The 21,381-nt window shown below is 39.2% G+C and overlaps 1 protein-coding gene across 2 annotated transcripts; it reads left to right on the forward strand.

Moving 5' to 3' along the window:
• The first annotated feature begins 17,649 nt into the window (after nucleotides 1-17,649).
• LOC129422445 (probable alpha-ketoglutarate-dependent hypophosphite dioxygenase) lies at nucleotides 17,650-20,096 on the forward strand. Of its 2 annotated transcripts, none has more exons than XM_055178372.2 (7): nucleotides 17,650-17,804; nucleotides 18,221-18,443; nucleotides 18,606-18,885; nucleotides 18,971-19,062; nucleotides 19,287-19,426; nucleotides 19,510-19,614; nucleotides 19,712-20,096. In XM_055178372.2, exons 2-7 carry the CDS (start codon nucleotides 18,320-18,322, stop codon nucleotides 19,802-19,804), a joined length of 834 nt encoding a protein of 277 aa, XP_055034347.2. In that variant the 5' UTR covers nucleotides 17,650-17,804; nucleotides 18,221-18,319; the 3' UTR covers nucleotides 19,805-20,096. The 2 variants fall into 2 exon arrangements, with proteins under 2 accessions (XP_055034347.2, XP_055034348.2); XM_055178373.2 differs by having other exon boundaries at nucleotides 17,664-17,804; nucleotides 18,287-18,443.
• Nucleotides 20,097-21,381: the final 1,285 nt, after the last annotated feature.

A 21,381-nucleotide genomic window follows, 5' to 3' on the forward strand; every position in this document is an offset into this window, starting at 1 on the left:
GAAAAGTATACAAATAACATGCAACTCAGGAGCAGGTGTAATCGTGTCAGCAGCGAACTATAAAGTAAAATGGCGAAACTGCGCATGTGCACAAATACGTGAGTCTAAGGGAGTGACGTCAGATCATCAGTCCAGCAGGGAGTTTTCCACAAAAGTCATGCAATGAAAATGTGTTTGAAAACTCCTGAGTACTCTCTCTGTATGCACTTTGGGTCGTGGCTATGTTTAACACAGCTGTCCTCCACCCATTTACACAGGAGTTCAATGTTTTTTCAATTAAATTTCTCACAAAGAAGCATTTTATTAAACTCTGCTCCTGCATAAACACATTCAAATAAATTGTCCTCAAAGAGCAGAGATGTCAAAAAAGGAAATGCTCGAGGGGGGAGAGAGGGGAGAGAGAGAGAGAGAGAGAGAGAGAGAGATCACGAAATCAATACAAAAATACAAAGGACAGAAAAATCATTGCAAAAAGGTAGTAAAGATCAACATTTCTTCTACAACCGTGCAAATGGCTTCATTAAACACCATTTTTGCAAAAAACTTTCTAAATCATTCATCATTTTGTAAAACTTAAAAGCAAGGCTTATGATTGATTTTATCAAATTTTTAAAAACAATAACCACATGTTGTCCTTCTCTACCCTCTATTTTATTTTTCCGAGTCATGTAAACAGCAAGTTTAGCTTGCCCAATTAAAAAATTCAGCAATTGACTCTTTATTCTCTGCGCCACACTATACTTGGGGCCAAGAATAAAAATCTCAGAAGAAAATTTTTCTCCAAAATTTACAAAAAACACATCAAGAAAACAAAACAAATCATACAATCTTGAACATTCTAAAAAACAGTGAAAAATTGTCTCCCTCATTCCACAGAAAGGACAATCACTTGATACATTGGGATTAATAACACTCACAAAAGCATTTACAGCAACTGCGCCGTGTAAAACCCCTGTACGTTTTTCAATTGGAGGTTTATATAAAACTCTCCAAACAGGTTTAACTTCATCATCAAGTCCCAATTTCTCTCTCCACACTGTATCATTACGTTCTTTTAAGGTTGCTTTATTTAAAACTTTTACAAAACATTTATATAACACTTTGCTTTGAACATCCTGCAAACTTAAATCTTCCAGCCCTCTCAAATCCAGAAAATGTCCAGACAGTCCTTTGAGATTTGGGCTGAAAAAAATACTTGGAAAGGGATCTGTATTATCAGGAACCAATATACCATTATAAAAGTCACTTAACATATTATGTTCTTCCTCTGTAAGTTCCTTTTTAAAAGTATCCAGAAATTTTTCTACTTGCCGTACTGACCGCACACCTAGATGTGTTTTCAAGTAATTCCCAAACTTTAAAAAGTCCCCTATAAAAAGGAGTCAGTCCATTGCACTGCAGCTTGCTCGAGTCCATCAAAAACAAAGCAGAGTTCAAACCCATTCTCCCAGCTTGATTAAAAATACCATCTGCCACCTTTCTCCAAACTAAATCCTCAGGTCCTGTTAGGTACCTTTGAATAAAAAGAAGTCAAAAAGCTGCCCCTCTGCTGGGTAAATGAATAAGTCCTTGTCCTCCTTCGTCTCTAGGTAAAAAAAGTATACTCTGAGGTATCCAATGAAAGGTACTCCAAAAAAAATCCACCAAACTGGCTTGAATTTTACTCAAAAGTCCACTTGGAGGATCAACACATGCCAAACGATGCCATAAAACTGAAGCCACCAGGTTATTGATTATTATAACCCTCCCTCTAAAAGACATTTTTGGCAAAAGCCATTTCCATTTTTCCAACCTCCCTTTTACCTTTTCTAAAACTCCATCCCAGTTTTTGCTTAACATTGCATCATTACCAACATAAACTCCTAAATATTTTAACCCATCCCTTTTCCAGGACAAGCCACCTGGTAAATTAGGAAGACCATGGGACCATATACCACTTGCTATGGCTTCACTTTTTGACCAATTAACCTTAGCAGAGGAAATTACACCAAAGTTATCAATTATTTCTTTAAGAAGATCAATATCACTTTGACCTTTAACCAAAACAATAACATCATCTGCATAAGCAGACAACTTAAAATTTGCTCCAGAACATGGTATGGTCCAACCTTCAATGCGTTCTCTAATCTTTACCAATAAAGGTTCAATGGCAAGAGCATACAACATTCCAGAGAGCGCACAACCTTGTCGAATACCTCTCTGTATTTTAAAAGGAGCACTCAAACTACCATTAATTTTTAGTACACTCTCAGGCTCTGTTACACTTTTCTGAAAACTGACATGTGTGCACGATATTATTTTTGAAACCGGAGAGGTTGAAATGTCCGTGTCACAGGCCGGGGCGGACCCAGAGATAGCTAAACAAGGTCACGCCCCTTCCTAGTTTCCACCTCGAGGAGGTTCCCAAGACCACCCCAATGACCAGACAGACAAGTATACTATAATTAAAATACAACTTTATTAAATATTTAAAAGGTAAGGGGAAAAGGGGGAATGGCAGTTAAAAGCAACTATTTTTCTGTCTCCAGGACCACTTCAAGTGCAGCGGGGGCTAGGAGTCCTTTCCTGAAGGGTCCCTGTTATCCGTGGCGCCCTCCTCTTCTCCTGGAGGCAGAACAGGAAAGTCAAATTAGTGCTGAGTTGGATATTTTCTTCAATACCTGTTTCTGTCACTGGTCTGAGAGGTTTGTTTCTTCTCTCGCCCCTTAAGGTCCCTGGCATCCTGGGGAGCAAGATGGGTTAAGTCCACAGATAAGGTAATCCAGGCAGAGGTAAAGGGTCACATGAACTAAGGCTCACCGTCCCTCTTCAGAGCGTGCTGGGGGGACAAAGGTAAGTTACACCACACAGGTAAGGTTTTTCAACAGGGGTAAGGGGTTTAATACACTGGGACCTTGGCGTTCCTCTTTACAGCGGCTGGAGAGCAAAGGTAAGTTACACCACACAGGTAAGGTATTTCAACAGAGGTGGGGGGTTTAATACGCTGGAACTTTTGCGTCCCTCTTCCAAGCGTGCTGGGGAACAGAGGTAAGTTACACCACACAGGTAAGGTATTTCGAACAGAGGTGAGAGGTTTTATACACTGGGACCTTTGCGTTCCTCTTCCAAGCGTGCTGGGGAACAGAGGAAGGTTACACCACACAGGTAAGGTATTTCGAACAGAGGGGAGAGGTTTTATACACTGGGACCTTTGCGTTCCTCTTCCAAACGTGCTGGGGAACAGAGGTAAGTTACACCACACAGGTAAGGTATTTCGAACAAAGGTAAGAGGCTTTATACACTGGGACTTTTACATTCCTCTTCACGGCGTGCTGGAGAACAGAGGTAAGTTACACCACACAGGTAAGGTATTTCACACAGAGGTAAGAGGTTCAATACACTGGGACTTTTGCGTTCCTCTTCCAAGCGTGCTAGGAAACAGAGGTAAGTTATACCACACAGGTAAGGTATTACGAACAAAGGTAAGAGGCTTTATACACTGGGACTTTTACATTCCTCTTCACAGCATGCTGGAGAACAGAGGTAAGTTACACCACACAGGTAAGGTATTTCACACAGAGGTAAGAGGTTCAATACACTGGGACTTTTGCGTTCCTCTTCCAAGCGTGCTGGGAATCAGAGGTAAGTTACACCACACAGGTAAGGTATTTCGAACAAAGGTAAGAGGCTTTATACACTGGGACTTTTACATTCCTCTTCACGGCGTGCTGGAGAACAGAGGTAAGTTACACCACACGGGTAAGGTATTTCACACAGGGGTAAGAGGTTCAATACACTGGGACTTTTGCGTTCCTCTTCCAAGCGTGCTAGGAAACAGAGGTAAGTTATACCACACAGGTAAGGTATTTCGAACAGAGGTAAGAGGCTTTATGCACTGGGATTTTTACATTTCTCTTCACAGCGTGCTGGGTAACAGAGGTAAGTTACACCACACAGGTAAGGTATTTCGAACAGGGGTAAGAGGTTTCATACACTGGGACTTTTACATTCCTCTTCACGGCGTGCTGGAGAACAGAGGTAAGTTACACCACACAGGTAAGGTATTTCACACAGAGGTAAGAGGTTCAATACACTGGGACTTTTGCGTTCCTCTTCCAAGCGTGCTAGGAAACAGAGGTAACTTATACCACACAGGTAAGGTATTTCGAACAGAGGTAAGAGGCTTTATGCACTGGGACTTTTACATTCCTCTTCACAGCGTGCTGGGAAACAGAGGTAAGTTACACCACACAGGTAAGGTATTTCGAACAAAGGTAAGAGGCTTTATACACTGGGACTTTTACATTCCTCTTCACAACATGCTGGAGAACAGAGGTAAGTTACACCACACAGGTAAGGTATTTCACACAGAGGTAAGAGGTTCAATACACTGGGACTTCTACGTTCCTCTTCCAAGCGTGCTGGGGAACAGAGGTAAGTTATACCACACAGGTAAGGTATTTCGAGCAGAGGTAAGAGGTTTCATACACTGGGACTTTTACGTTCCTCTTACCGGTGTGCTGGGGAACAAAGATAAGTTACACCACACAGGTAAGGTATTTCACACAGAGGTAAGAGGTTCAATACACTGGGACTTTTGCGTTCCTCTTCCAAGCGTGCTAGGAAACAGAGGTAAGTTATACCACACAGGTAAGGTATTACGAACAAAGGTAAGAGGCTTTATACACTGGGACTTTTACATTCCTCTTCACAGCATGCTGGAGAACAGAGGTAAGTTACACCACACAGGTAAGGTATTTCACACAGAGGTAAGAGGTTCAATACACTGGGACTTTTGCGTTCCTCTTCCAAGCGTGCTGGGAATCAGAGGTAAGTTACACCACACAGGTAAGGTATTTCGAACAAAGGTAAGAGGCTTTATACACTGGGACTTTTACATTCCTCTTCACGGCGTGCTGGAGAACAGAGGTAAGTTACACCACACGGGTAAGGTATTTCACACAGAGGTAAGAGGTTCAATACACTGGGACTTTTGCGTTCCTCTTCCAAGCGTGCTAGGAAACAGAGGTAAGTTATACCACACAGGTAAGGTATTTCGAACAGAGGTAAGAGGCTTTATGCACTGGGATTTTTACATTTCTCTTCACAGCGTGCTGGGAAACAGAGGTAAGTTACACCACACAGGTAAGGTATTTCGAACAAAGGTAAGAGGCTTTATACACTGGGACTTTTACATTCCTCTTCACGGCGTGCTGGAGAACAGAGGTAAGTTACACCACACAGGTAAGGTATTTCACACAGAGGTAAGAGGTTCAATACACTGGGACTTTTGCGTTCCTCTTCCAAGCGTGCTAGGAAACAGAGGTAACTTATACCACACAGGTAAGGTATTTCGAACAGAGGTAAGAGGCTTTATGCACTGGGACTTTTACATTCCTCTTCACAGCGTGCTGGGAAACAGAGGTAAGTTACACCACACAGGTAAGGTATTGCACACAAAGGTAAGAGGCTTAATACACTGGGACTTTTACATTCCTCTTCACAGCTTGCTGGAGAACAGAGGTAAGTAACACCACACAGGTAAGGTATTTCACACAGAGGTAAGAGGTTCAATACACTGGGACTTTTGCGTTCCTCTTCCAAGCGTGCTAGGAAACAGAGGTAAGTTATACCACACAGGTAAGGTATTTCGAACAGAGCTAAGAGGCTTTATGCACTGGGACTTTTACATTCCTCTTCACAGCGTGCTGGGAATCAGAGGTAAGTTACACCACACAGGTAAGGTATTTCGAACAGAGGTGAGAGGTTTTATACACTGGGACCTTTGCGTTCCTCTTCCAAGCGTGCTGGGGAACAGAGGAAGGTTACACCACACAGGTAAGGTATTTCGAACAGAGGGGAGAGGTTTTATACACTGGGACCTTTGCGTTCCTCTTCCAAGCGTGCTGGGGAACAGAGGTAAGTTATACCACACAGGTAAGGTATTTCGAGCAGAGGTAAGAGGTTTCATACACTGGGACTTTTACGTTCCTCTTACCGGTGTGCTGGGGAACAAAGATAAGTTACACCACACAGGTAAGGTATTTCACACAGAGGTAAGAGGTTCAATACACTGGGACTATTGCGTTCCTCTTCCAAGCGTGCTAGGAAACAGAGGTAAGTTATACCACACAGGTAAGGTATTACGAACAAAGGTAAGAGGCTTTATACACTGGGACTTTTACATTCCTCTTCACAGCATGCTGGAGAACAGAGGTAAGTTACACCACACAGGTAAGGTATTTCACACAGAGGTAAGAGGTTCAATACACTGGGACTTTTGCGTTCCTCTTTCAAGCGTGCTGGGAATCAGAGGTAAGTTACACCACACAGGTAAGGTATTTCGAACAAAGGTAAGATGCTTTATACACTGGAACTTTTACATTCCTCTTCACGGCGTGCTGGAGAACAGAGGTAAGTTACACCACACGGGTAAGGTATTTCACACAGAGGTAAGAGGTTCAATACACTGGGACTTTTGCGTTCCTCTTCCAAGCGTGCTAGGAAACAGAGGTAAGTTATACCACACAGGTAAGGTATTTCGAACAGAGGTAAGAGGCTTTATGCACTGGGATTTTTACATTCCTCTTCACAGCGTGCTGGGTAACAGAGGTAAGTTACACCACACAGGTAAGGTATTTCGAACAGGGGTAAGAGGTTTCATACACTGGGACTTTTACGTTCCTCTTACCGGTGTGCTGGGGAACAAAGATAAGTTACACCACACAGGTAGGGTATTTCAAACAGAGGTAAGAGGTTTTATACACTGGGACTCTTACGTTCCTCTTCCAAGCGTGCTAGGAAACAGAGGTAACTTATACCACACAGGTAAGGTATTTCGAACAGAGGTAAGAGGCTTTATGCACTGGGACTTTTACATTCCTCTTCACAGCGTGCTGGGAAACAGAGGGAAGTTACACCACACAGGTAAGGTATTTCGAACAAAGGTAAGAGGCTTTATACACTGGGACTTTTACATTCCTCTTCACAGCATGCTGGAGAACAGAGGTAAGTTACACCACACAGGTAAGGTATTTCACACAGAGGTAAGAGGTTCAATACACTGGGACTTTTGCGTTCCTCTTCCAAGCGTGCTAGGAAACAGAGGTAAGTTATACCACACAGGTAAGGTATTTCGAACAGAGGTAAGAGGCTTTATGCACTGGGACTTTTACATTCCTCTTCACAGCGTGCTGGGAATCAGAGGTAAGGTACACCACACAGGTAAGGTATTTCGAACAGAGGTAAGAGGTTTTATACACTTGGGCTTTCACGTTCCTCTTCACGGTGTGCTGGGGAACAAAGGTAAGTTACACCACACAGGTAGGGTATTTCAAACAGAGGTAAGAGGGTTTATACACTGGGGCTTTCACGTTCCTCTTCACAGCGTGCTGGGAATCAGAGGTAAGTTACACCACACAGGTAAGGTATTTCACACAGAGGTAAGAGGCTTTATACATTGGGACTTTTACATTCCTCTTCACAGCGTGCTGGGAAACAGAGGTAAGTTACACCACACGGGTAAGGTATTTCAAACAAAGGTAAGAGGCTTTATACACTGGGACTTTTACGTTCCTCTTCACAGCGTGCTGGAGAACAGAGGTAAGTTACACCACACAGGTAAGGTAGTTCACACAAATGTAAGAGAATAAATGGTCGTCTCACCAAACACGTGTCACGGGGGGCAGTGGATTCACAAAGCACCGGCTACACACAAGGCGCGCCGGGTACGATGTGTACGGGCCTGAACGCTTCCCTAGTCCCCCCCCTCCTCTCTGATACTGGGGGTACTGGACTGGGGCGAACTCTTGAAGAGGCTCCGTATGGGGATGGTGAATGTGCGTGCAACTGCACGTAATAATGGCCACAAGTGCCACACAGCAGGTGTCGAGCGTTCTTACTCAAACGGTCTCGCAGATATGATTCCCTACTGCCCACGCTTGGGATCGGTATGACGCACCGGGGGTCCCACTTTACAGGTTAACTCTCCTTCTACTGGGATGACCACAACACGCTGGTATCCTCCCACAGATACTCCTGGACTGAGGGCGGCACCTGGTTTTACAAACACTGCACACACTGCAAGTTTTAGCTTTCATGCCTTTCGTTGTCTGAAGGAACTTTTTAATTTTTTCCAAAGTGTAAGCACTGCGTACAGATCGTTTCTGTGAGAATGAGCTCACAGAGTCTGAAGACTCACCATCACTATCCACAGCAGACTCTTCAACATTGCTCAACTCTGAGTCCATCTCCCTTACATGCCGAAGACCCTAGGTACTTATAAAGTAGTATATTACTCTGCCCTTCTCTACAGTCTCCTTACTATTAAAAAGCAATAATCTTACTAATGCTCTTGACAACCATCTAGTTTGATTCCCTGTTGAGTTTATATATGTATTTGCAGTTGCTGTGGTCTCCTACTGCATTGGTAGAATTCTCTCCTGAGCACAGAGACCACAAAAACAGAACAGTCCGGATTAAAATCCTCCTAACTGAACCAATGACCAGCCTGCTTGTATTGACCATAACCAAGATGCCAGTTTCACACAGGGAGCTTTGTCAACCTTGTTACTAAATAAAGTGACAACCAGCTACATCCTTGGTCCAATTCTCAGCCAGTGCAATCCCAGATAGCAATGAGTCGGCGGTGCTCTGGAGGCAATAGAAGCGTCATAAAGGCATAATCGCAAACACAATGATTTCTCTACACGCTCAAGAGCCAGAAATGTAATGCTGTTTTACAGGTGTCCTCTGCTATTTGCCGCCCCTGCTAAAGTTAAAAAGATCAGAATTATGAAAAGCAGAAATCCATCCGATGCGCTCCATAGACTCTCTGATTAAAAATAATCACATCTAAAGAGAGTTGTTTGGTGCCATTCTTGGTTAGATCCATTGTGTACAATTAAAACTCAAAGTAACTAAAGCCCGAGGTCTTGTTTAATTGCCTGCTTCTCTACTTTTCAGAGTTAATAGATGGAGTAAATAATAAACATTGTGGTATTTATAAAGGTTCTTATATGATACCAAACTCTTTGTAGTCTCTTTGGACACTTTAAGAAAAATATATGTTACATTTTTTGTGATTTTTGTATGTTTATAGCTATTCAAAGTGTAATATTGTAGTGGATAAATGAACAGGACCTGACATTTGTGTGTATACTTTATGTGTAGAATAAGAGGGAGTATTACGAGCACACGTTAATGCAGGAACTGAAGAAGAACCAGCACCTTCAAGAGTACATCAGACTGCTGGAGAGTCGCCTGCACCAGACTGACATCAACCAATGGACTTTATGGACACAAGTGAGTCAAGAAAGTCAATGGTACAAAGCACTTTTGTTAAGGGACTCTTCTTTATCATTTTTGTTTTTGTCATTTTTAGCCTGTAGAAGACCACAGATGTTTACCTACAGTACAAGCTGCTAAGGCTTCTGTAGATGTGCGGTCCACTTCTGGGCTTTCTGTGTCCACAAGTACAAAATCCAGAACAGAATTCTAATAGCGTAGGGGCCGTTCGCATATAATGCAAGCGTCATACGGTATTGTGGTTTAAAATTCGCTTGGTTCCAGACAGGCTACCTATTGCGGCAATAGCATATTACGCAGTTCTGTGATAAAATATCACAGAACTGGAGCCTTTTGCAAAAAAGCAATGTGAGGTTTACAAAGCTGGAACTTATGAAAGATCTGCATGTACAGTAAGGTCACATCAAGCAGATGAAAGGTACTGAGGGGCGGCAGTGGCTTAGTGCTTCATGTCGGTTGTCTACAAACCGGAAGGTTGGTGGTTCAATCCCCGGCTCCACCGGACCAAGTGTCAAGGTGTCCTTGAGCAAGACATCTAACCCCAACTGCTCCCGACGAGCTTTCATGGCTGACACCGCCGTCGGTGTATGAATGTGTGCGTGAATGTGAGGCAAACTTGTAAAGCGCTTTGGATGGCCATGGGTCTGTAAAAAGTGCTATATAAATGCAGTCCATTTACCATATGAGGTATGTGAGTGCTTTGTTCTAGTCAAAATATTATATATAATATTATATAACTATTGCGAGATAATTACATTTAATGGACATTTTATGTGAATGCTTTGTTAAAGAAGAATGTCTTAAGTTTAGCTTGATCGACTGTGTCTGATACTCGAACATTTTTTTTTTAAGTGACCCTATATAGACTTTTACAATAAATTTGTACATCTGTGATTTTTCATGTTGAATTGTTAGTTTGGTCATGTACTTTTAATATAACAAACTAATTACAGATTTTTGTATTGTTAATTTAGATGAATTTGTATATAATTCAAGAAAACAGAAAAAATGCTGTATAAATAATATAGACTATTCATATGAAATATTCATGTTGATACAACAATGTTGATATTTGTAAATAATCACATATTGACCTAGTTATGTAATATATAAATATAGGCCAGTCATAGACGACCAACTGACATCCAAAAAAATTACCCAGTTCAAAGGTCAAATGTTGACCGTAAATATGGCTTCCAAGTAGGGTCATGGTGGACCTAGTTTGTATGTCTAATAGATGTCCAGAATTGGTCATGGACCGACAGACCCAATAAAGACATGATCTGCACTTCTAGACGTCCAGTGTTAAGTGGGTACAGTACTGTTTAATTATTGTATATTTTGTCTATTCATTTTGGGGATACATTTTCTGGATTTTTTTCCTAAATGCTACAACCGACTCTATATATTGACTCTATCCAAAACAGACAAAAATAGATGCGTCAACAGATGGCGCTGTTGCACGAGCAGGTAAATCAGTGTGCACATTACACAAACTATTTCTGATGAAGTGCTACCATCGGGCGCCAGATGTCACTACACTCTAAAAAAAACCCTTGATTAAAACAACCCAATATATTTTAGACTAGAGTGTAGATAATAACTCCTTCCTTGGATTATAAAGTTACTTTCCTTCAGGGGGCGCTCAGGAGCTTTCTGAAATTCTGAATGGCTTTAAAGGTGAAATATAAAGTGTTTCTTTAGTATTACAGTTTTTACGAAGCAGAATTTTGAAAATAGGGCCCGGTTTGTCAAAACACCTCACACAATTAACACAACCCTACACCTGTGTAGCACTACATTTCAGATCATTTGCAAAATGGAACACTTTTGTCAAAACTATACACGACTTTATGAAGACAATATTTTGTTACCATAAGAAACACACACATTTCATAAGACTTCAATTTTTTTGAACCAGTTACACACAGCTGCTGCTAACCTAAAACACTTTTAGCAAGTCTAATTCTTATTGATTAGAGTACTGCAAGTACAAAGAAAAAGTACAAATATTCAATAGTTTAGCAAACACTACACAAGACCAATATAGCAGACTGAGAAAAAATATAATTAATTTCTCTCCATATACCCAAATCAGTCAACATGGAGAATCACAACCAATCATGTCCCAGTTGTCATGCTACTGCATTAATTTGCATAACACTGTTAGCTCAGCAGACAACAGACAAACATAAAATACTGTATCTAGTACAGGTTACAATTACACTAAATAACAACAACAACCATAAAAAATAATCAACAAAAAAACTGACAATATTGTAAAGAAAATACTACGTTCATCCCTGCTGAAAAAAACAGCATACCAGCAATACCAACATACTGTAATGTGTGCTGGTAACCAGCATCATTCCCATGCTGGTTTGGTGCTGGTTTAGCTGGTGGTCCTCAGCATACCAGCACCAGCATCCCATTCTGGTGATACCCGCAAGACGAGCATATGATGTGTTTTGGTGCTGGTATGCTGGTGACCACCAGCTAAACCAGCACCAAACCAGCATGGGAATGATGACGGTCTATGCTGTTTATTCAGGTGGGATACTAAACATTATCTTTTCACCTAGCTGGATCTGGCCAGAAAATTTCACATCAACATCACAAGCAATATCCTCATAAGCAAGACAACACGGGAAGAACCGTCACAGGCGTCCTCCATGGCCTGAATGAGGGGTACCTGAGCCTGGAGATCGTAAACCTTCCACCGCCATACAGAGAAAAACTCTTCGACATGGTTTAGAAATGGAGAGTATAGTGGAAGGTATAGTACTGTCACTGTGTCAACTGTGGATGTTGTTGAAACCAGTTCTGGACCAAAACAAAGCAGTGGAATGACCCATTGTACCAGATGACAGTGTATTGTTTCTGGTGCATTTAATACCTGCTGTGACAATATGGTGCAATCGGTCCAAAAATGTGAGAATGTGAGGTGTGTATTTAGGGCCCATTTTGGCATGATGGAGGAGAACCCCATGCTGCGTAATGGCAGCACGAAGGGCGATGTTACTCCCAAGTTGCCCTGGGACATTGATTATAGCTTAGTGGCCAATGATATTTCTGCCTTTCCTTGTTTCTTTTGTTATTTTGAACCCTGTCTCATCAATATATATATATATATATAAATTCATGCAGGACCTGCTGCATTTTTATAGTGCTTAAACCTGATTGGTGTGTCTACAAATTAGCAATAGTGTGTTTGTGCACCTGATGGCTGTGTTTAACAGATTGGCTCATAAATGTGGTAATTTGACAGTCAGTGCTTTGGAATGCAAGGAAGTGAAATCCTGATAGACTTCTGTGTCTGACGCATACAAGTGTGTAGTGTTTTGCAAATCACTGTGTGTAATGCTTTGCAAATAGTGTGAAGCTGACAATGTGCTTACAGTTGTGCAAATCTAGCCTTGTGTTTTGCTCCTTGAGTGTTAGGTTTTGCTAATTGTGGGAAAAGTTAAATTTTAGTGTGTAAGCAATCGTAAAAAACTGTAAAGTATATCTCAACTTGTATGCCTTAATGCCTTAGTGTTAATACACCATAAATGTAACACATTACTCATTTTAATTTCTTCCTATTACACAATTTAAGGCACGTACACAGCATTCCTTTACGTGAAAATGACGTATGGTGGTTGCTTGAGATTCACAGGTTAAATTTTACAACTTGCTGTTGATACAGAAACACTACAAGAAACACTACCCTACTGAAAAATCCATCTTAAACCAGCATAAGCTGGTTTTAGCTGGTTTAAGGTGGTTTACGCTGGTCCTCCCAGCCTGACAAAGCTGATCATGCTGGTGGGCCAGCTGGTATTCCAGCATGACCAGCTAAGTCCAGCTAGACCTGTGGCCGGTTGCATAAACATAGTCAAGACGTTAAGACTGCGTCTTAAGAATAATTCTGACTAACTAGCAATTAGTTAGGGCTAATCAGTCTTATTATTTGGATTTAAATTAGACCAATCTTCCTGTCTATGTAACATATTTAAAACAGTTATGATCAGTCTTGAAGAAAAAAATTCATGACTAACTTTAAAGAGTCTTAAAGTTTTATGCAACTGGGCAAAGGTTAAAATGTGACCAAAACACAGCTAGACCAGCTTGCTACACCAGCAAAACCAGCTAAAACCAAGCTGGGGACCAGCTAAAACCAGCTCACCAGCTTATGCTGGTCTTAGCTGAATTTTTTGTAGGTTATAACTAGCCTACTCTATAAATATACAATGCTTTAATGAAATGATAACGTACAGGACACAGTTTTGTGTATTTTCGTACATTTTGGTCTTGGTCAGAAAAATACTTAAACACAAGCATCGAGTTTGGCTGGCCTATTTTAGACTTCACTACTGACGTGAAAGGGTAATGACATTTTTTTTTCTTTATTAAATTTTTTCTGTGCCTCTTCATAATTCATCTTTAATCATTGTTTTATGGATGATATTTTTCACATTCTTTCATAAAAAATAGAAAGGGATGACGTGATTGTATAAAATCACTACACTATTTATCTATTCTCTGTGTTATGTTGTATTTTCTGTAAGCTATATGAAGTATGTGAGCCCCTGCCATTATAATTCCCTTTTGTACAATAACTAAAAACTAACCGTGACTATCATGACAAAGTAGATTCCTTCACACCGCTTCTGAACAATTGAATTATGATGTTTGGCTCTATTACTCTACATAACAATGTGCTTGGAAAATAGACATCACTGGCATGAAAACGTTCCTGTTTTTTAATATAATAATGAATTGGTTAAACTGGTTTTATGTTGACGGAGGGAAGTGTTTCCTGAAAACATGCTGTACAAAATACAAAAGTAAATCACAATTTACAATCAATACAGAAACCGTAAAAAATATAAGGAAAATAAGTGTTATGACAGATCACAGGAGGGGTTGAACAAAACTAAATCATTTCTGAAGAAACCTACATGAGGCTGCACCCACAAAAGTCATTTCTGAGTTATATATTTCAGGTCAGATCAGAATCGAATGAATGTCCTATTACAGTAATGACATCATGAGGATGCACCTTTATTTTGTCTCATACGTAAATATGTTGCTATTTTAAGCCTTGGACACCATGGTTTTGTTCTTTAGAGCACTGTTTCCAAATCCTCGTTCTCAAATACCCCCTCCCAAAAAATTACTCTTTATTTAACACACCTGATTGAACTCATCAGCTTGTTAGGGAGACATGCTCTGCGTTCCAGTTTTTTTTATGACCTTCCCTTGCTAACTTCCCTCAGTCTCGTTCACTTGGATGTACGTCATTGCTTACGTTGTACGAGTGCCCACTACTGCTGAAACACTTGAAGTAGGTTCAAATGGATCGCCCTAAGCCCTTGATCACATGGAAAGTGGAGACCGCCCCATGTGCAAAGTGCAAGTTGCTGAAGTGACGTCACAGTCGTGATGCATTGTGGGATATGGAGATGCCTGAAGTGTACATATGAAGTAGACAGACCCTCGCTCCCTCGATTTTGACAGAGGGAGCGAGGGTCTGTCCATACAAACTTCCCTCGTCTGCTTGACGGAGTGGAACGCACTTCAAAATGGTGACAGGGATTCCCCCGAGGGGAAGTGCTTAGGGAAGTTCGCGAGTGCGTGTCTAAAACTGGAGTGGAACGCATCCATGTTAACCATTTTGGAAGGAGGCTGATAAGTTCAATCAAGTGTTTTAAATAAGAAGACATCTAAAATTTTATCAGAGGGGGTGTTCAAGGAACAGGATTGGGAAGCACTATTTTAGAGCTAACATAATCCAAAAACGTGCAAAACCTATTATATTTTTCAACGTTAAAGTTAGTTAATCCAATGTTCAGTTCACTGCGCATTATGATTTTGTTAAATAAACGTTTAATTTGGCAATTGTATTAGTAAATGTGGAAATAATGTAGTTAACCCCTTCAGATGTGATTTTCAGTGTTTACAGTTTTTTCTGAATTGCTAAAACACATTTTTTTTTAAACATCACACATTTTCTCAAACCCTAAAACACAAATCCAAATAGTCAAACTAAATTCACAGAACCCCTGACTCTTCTAGCAGAATCGAACAATCCCTTCAAAACCATTTCACTTGTATTCAAAATCAAACTAAGCTTTCAAATCGTGCACACAAAAGTCTATATTATAGAACATCCATTATACATTTCCCTGAAAAATTAGAAAACACAACATTCAGATATCTGCTTACAAAAAAAAAACATGTTTATTGTATATAACAACACACTTGACAAATACTGTTAAAAATCTCTATTACTGTAATTTCTGTAATTATAGTGAATACTTTACTGTAAGAACTGCAAGTAAAGCATTCAGTATTACTTTAAGCAATAAACAAATATATTTATTTTTTATGTTTGTGTTAGATTGATCAAAATATACTTCTTTTTGTAATATTTTTCAACAGCCATTGGAACAGCCCAGTGACTGAGAAGATGAAACTCAAACATGACACGTCAAACAATACTTTGCATGTGAAAACTCTGTAATCTTAATAAGCTCTTTTATTGATATTCTGTTTATGTACTTTGATGCTGAGTTACTGAGTACATGAGATATAAAATATAGTCCCAGACCTTCAAGTCTTTGGTTAATCATTTATGATCTAATACAATTTAACCAAAACAAATAATATATGTCCTTTTAAAGACTTTAATGACATATATAAAGTATTACTAAGAGGAAACATGAAGAAGTTATTATTGCTTTGACCGTAAGGAAAGACCAGAAAAATCAAGTTTCTGCACTGAGGCCATTCAGAATGATTAACTGGGTTTTTCCAGGGTATGTGCTCACTATTGTTATGTTATATATTCACACATATAGGCCATTTAGATTATATCTGGTTAGAATTGTCCCATAATATTAATAGCACTTTTATATTAGTCACAAATTAATCACAAATAGCACTATATCAATATTTGCATTATTCTTACGTTAAATAAAACATTGGATTAGGATTAGCCAAAAATATAGACATGGTCAATATATTGTTTATTTTTTTATTATGACATCATTAAAGATACTTCTACTGGTGCGTCAAGTGTTTCTATAATACTGAATGAATGCAATTTTGTCACAGTAGCGTATCCATGATGAGCAATATGAAACTGCAGGGCGATGTCAAATATTTTCAGCATGAAAAATGGATAAAAATATCATCTTTTTCCTGGAATCTCTGCGGGTCCTGTACTGGGTCTAAAATTACTTATTATGACTTAATATAAAATATTCCTTAATTTTTTAACGGTCTGTCATGGACCCGGTAACACGTATGAGATACTATTTGAAAGCTAAGAATCTCTACTTTCTGCAGATATGCATCACTTTGAGATATGTTTTACTGTATGAAAGTTATTTACACTTAATTTTCACTACCACCCCCCAAATGTTTTATATCATTTAATATTCAAATATATTTTTTCAAGTATGACAAATATGAGCAAGCCTTATGAAAGCTCTCACTCTCAGGAATAATCTACATCTACATTATTTTTGTTCTCTTATCATCACATACAATCGTCGAATGAATAATAAGGCTTTGTGAATTTACGTGAAGTGTGAGCTACCTCAGATAGGACAGATATCTGAGGCAAAATGAGTCTGTTCACAGCATTTTCTTTGGTTGTGTGCATTAATAATTCCTTGCTATTGCAAAGTAAAGTACTTTAATATGAAAATTTTATTTTCACTCCCTTCAGTAAAATAAGAATAGCTTTTGAATTCGACATGCTAGATCATTCTTTTTTGGGTGTTTACTGTCTGCTGCTGGTAACAACTGTTAAAGTACACAGAACCAGAGATATCCACTTTCAAAGACAGTGTTTACAACACAAAAAAATAAAATTTGGTGGTTCATCATATGAAAAACAACATAAATAATAATATTTGTCACAAACAGCAGCTTTTTATATAACCTCAAAGGGCTTTCTGCAAAATTATATAAATATTTGCATTTATTACACTTTATGTGGTTATGGGAACACTCCAAATGTTTTTAGGCTGAAATTGAATGCAAAATTTCAGTAAATAAGTATTATTCCACCCTTCAGTTGGAACATTGTGAAAAAAATCCCTTTTCCTCTGTAAGCTGACAATTGCTGGAATCAAACAAAACTTTCTACAGGGTTTCCTGTAAAATGATACCAAACTTTTGTATGTACACCTCTGCATGTGCGTATGGGAAGCTTTTGAATTTGGGTAGGCCAAATCCAGGCGGAAATTCCCAAAATAGCCTCAGAGCCTGACAGGTTAATTAAATATGTGATGATGTTTCATTGGAGGAGGAGCCTAATCTATGCATATTATAAACAGCACAATTCCCCTGAAAGCAACAGATAAAGCAGAAGCAGGTATTTCTTTGACTTGAGCAAATGGATTTTTAGATGAGATATGATTCTGGGTTTCTGTGTTGATTGAGTGAATTTTAACATGTCTTTGTCATATTTTTCCACAGTTTTGAGGAAGTTCAATTTAACTGTATTGGTGACGTTTAAGCAGGTAAGCTGTATGTCTCTTTTTAATGTCAACCTGAATAAAATGCAACAAAAATGTGTTTGAAAACTCCTGAGTACTCTCTCTGTATGCACTTTGGGTCATGGCCATGTTTAACACAGCTGTCCTCCACCCATTTACACAGGAGTTAGATGTTTTTTCAATTAAATTGCTCACAAAGAAGCATTTTATTCAACTCTGCTCCTGCATAAACACATTCAAATAAATTGTCCTAAAAAAGCAGAGAGAAGAGAGAAAGTGAAACAAGTAGGTTTTCAGATGTCAAAAAAGGAAATGCTCGAGAGAGAGAGAGAGAGAGAGAGAGAGAGAGAGAGAGAGAGAGAGAGAGAGAGAGAGAGAGAGAGAGAGAGAGAGAGAGAGAGAGAGAATGGACTCAATCTCTCCTAACACTTTATTCACAGGTTATAAACAGATTTTCTCGCTGCTGAATCTATACAGCTGACATTCAGTCAAATCTTTGAATCAAGGTTGAGAAGATTCTCCAGCAGGTATCTTTAGTCATGGACGTGGCAAACATTAAGGCCGTGTATGAGGAGCAGGGATATCTGTCATCTATATCTGTCCTGAGTGCAGAGGAGCTCCAAAAGGCTCGAGACGCTTTTGCTGAGCTGGAGAGAAAACACGGTGAGTTTGGCTGAACTTAACTCTAATTTTTATTCATTACGCAAATTCCCATGACTTTCCAGGCTGAGAGATATTCGTTTTAAAATGCCCTGCTATTTCCATGTTTTCCATGACCCTGAATTTAAGCCTGGAATAACAGAGTTGCTCTTCTTCATTTGTCAGGTGAAGAATACACGGCTTACAGCCTTCACAACATTCATATGGAGTGTGATTGGGTAATGGCCCTCGCCAAGCACCCTAAGCTTCTTGAGGTGGTGACAGCAGCTTTGGGCCCTGACGTCCTCCTGCTCGACTCCAGATTCATCTGCAAATATCCAGTGACTAAAAAGCGACAGAATAATGTCATCATCAACCAATTAGGCAACAACTGTGACGAGAAAAAAGAAGCAGATGCCAACGAGAAAGATGGCATGCCGTTTGTGGCCTGGCATCAGGACATGAAGTAAATCATGTCATACATAGCAAAGTAAAAAAAAAATTTTTGTCTTTTAGAAGTGGGATTGTAAGTCATCATATGTTGGTTTCAGGTACTGGGGTTTTGACGGAGGTCCAGTTTTGTCAGTCTGGCTTGCCCTGGACGATTCACTCGAGGATAATGGAGCCTTGCAGGTTATTCCAGGTACAAATAAACTCGTCCTTATAAAAAACTGGGATTGAAAAAACATGTATACATGAAAATGTAATAGACAAAAGTCACTGTGTACTAATGAAACTAATTCAGAATGATTTCAACTTCATTCAAGGTTTATAAATTACCCTTAAGTATCACTTTGTATTGCCATGCTTTTGCGCTTTATATTGTTGGTTTTGTTTTGTCAGTGAATTATTTTGTATATCTTACAGGAAGTCATCGTTCCGGTCTTCTACCTCATCACCAATCAAAACGAGATGGTAACATGTTGAGTGTCAATCAAGAAATCCCAGAAGAGCTGTTGGAGACTGAGAAAGCAGTCTTATGTCCTCTGTTAGCTGGTCAGATGTCTGTAAGTAAAATCTCCTGTATATATAAATCACTGCTGCATATCTGAGCATTCATTGTTTTGAGTCCTGTTTTTATTTACTGTAGGTCCATGATGGACTTCTGGTTCATGCCAGTGATCCGAACACGTCCAACAGGAGGCGCTGTGGATATGTCATCCGTTACGTTCCCACGTGTACATATCCAATACAGGTCAAATCTCTCTCACTCAATAAAAACGATTTCTCATACTGTCTATATTCAGACATCAACATGTTGAATGTGGCTGAATGTATTTTTCTTTTGGCAGGATCCTGAACGGCCGAGGACTTTCTCTGCTACGGTGCTGGTCAGTGGTTTTGACAAATATAACCACTTCTCCAAGCAAAGCGTCAATGTATGAGGATTGTATTAAAGATTACAGTATATTTAAGATGGGTGATTTGGCAAAATGTTCAAAATAAGCACTCACAATACACTATATGTCATTTTGGTGCTTTAACTGTTTCAATATTTTTCTTCACAAGCAGCACCTTGTTGGTGCTTCTACCTGTAAATTGTAATTGTGTAATTTCCTGGCTTTTGGGGACATGATAAGTTATTTAAAATGTGATATGATTTAGCCTTAAACTGAATAGTCTTGTTCTGAACCTGTTACTGATTTTATTAATAAATTGTTCAGCTCTACTTTTGAATTTATGTTGATTTATTTGCATGCCATTCAACAGAACTATGTGGGAAAAACATTCATACAATATAGTGACTTTATACATGTGGTAAAATGATATTAAAATATGGAATTAAAGACATCAACAGTGCTCTGAACAAAATGAAAATAATAGGTTTGTGCCCAATGAGAGTTCAGCTCGCAGCATCTCTTTGGGTTTTATTGATGATACAGAATGAAAAGGAGAAGAGAACTGAAATCTAATGAATAACAGAATATTGCTGTTACGACCCTTCTTTTGACTCTTTAAAAATTATTGAAAGGGAACACTTTTAAAAACAGTTCAGACACGTCACCAATAAATCACAATTAAAGGTTGAAAATTAACAAGAGACACAAAAAGTGAGAATTCAAAAATAAATGTAATGTAGGGAATAGAGGATACAAAAAGTAAGAATTTATTAATACCCAAATGAAGACTAACAGAGGGAACAGCAGGATTGAGCCAAAAAAAAACGAACTAAGCCGAAACCAGTCTAATCCTAAACTGAAAGGAAATAATAAAAGAAAAATCTTCAACGTCTGTGACGTCGTAAACTAACTTATTCTGAACTAACCAAACAAAAACATACAGAGTGGCACAAATCCCAAACCTGATGTACATAACAAAAGTATACTACATGTGTGCAAATGTAAAACAAGGGGTGGGCTTACCTAACCCCTCTGAGTCGTAACTCGTAACTCAAGTTAATAATAAAACAGAAACAAACAGGTCACAATCAAATAAAGCAAAAAGTGTCTCTCCCAGACCGGCTGCAGCGTCTCGCTTAAATAGTGCACTCTCCAGGTGTATCGTATCCTAAAAATTAAAGGAGCCCGCCCCTCACAGTGGACCTCCAATCGACCCTTCATTAAAGATTGACAGATGAAAAAGCCAATCAGCACGTCGCCATGCGCAAGTGAAAGCAAAAGAGAGGCAGAGAGAGAGAAAACACAAACCAAAAAAAACCACACATATCCAAAAACATTTTACACGTCCCTATAGGGACGTAACAATTGCAAACACAATACTGTTCATAAAAAGCTTATATTTTTGTTAAATGCGGTATATATGACCTGTCCGTCCAGACTAAGTCTCAAAATATTTTAATTTATTTATTTCAAAATAAAATGTATTTATATCACAGTTATTTTTACAAAGAAAAATAAGCACAGAAAACAGGAACATTATTAAATATATAGTATAGAATACATGTTATTATTGCCGATTTTATTGTCCTCAGAGATAGATAATTCATAAGCAAATGAAAAAC

The sequence above is a fragment of the Misgurnus anguillicaudatus genome, chromosome 16 (assembly GCF_027580225.2).
Source record: "Misgurnus anguillicaudatus chromosome 16, ASM2758022v2, whole genome shotgun sequence".
Lineage (NCBI taxonomy): Eukaryota > Metazoa > Chordata > Actinopteri > Cypriniformes > Cobitidae > Misgurnus > Misgurnus anguillicaudatus.

Bases quoted from the DNA above. Each gene is read 5' to 3' on its own strand.
- LOC129422445 (XM_055178373.2), top strand. From the start codon at position 17,736: ATGTCTTTGTCATATTTTTCCACAGTTTTGAGGAAGTTCAATTTAACT. The intron at 17,805-18,286 runs GTAAGCTGTATG...CTTTGAATCAAG, and splicing joins TATTGGTGACGTTTAAGCAG to GTTGAGAAGATTCTCCAGCA. The intron at 19,063-19,286 runs GTACAAATAAAC...TATATCTTACAG, and splicing joins AGCCTTGCAGGTTATTCCAG to GAAGTCATCGTTCCGGTCTT.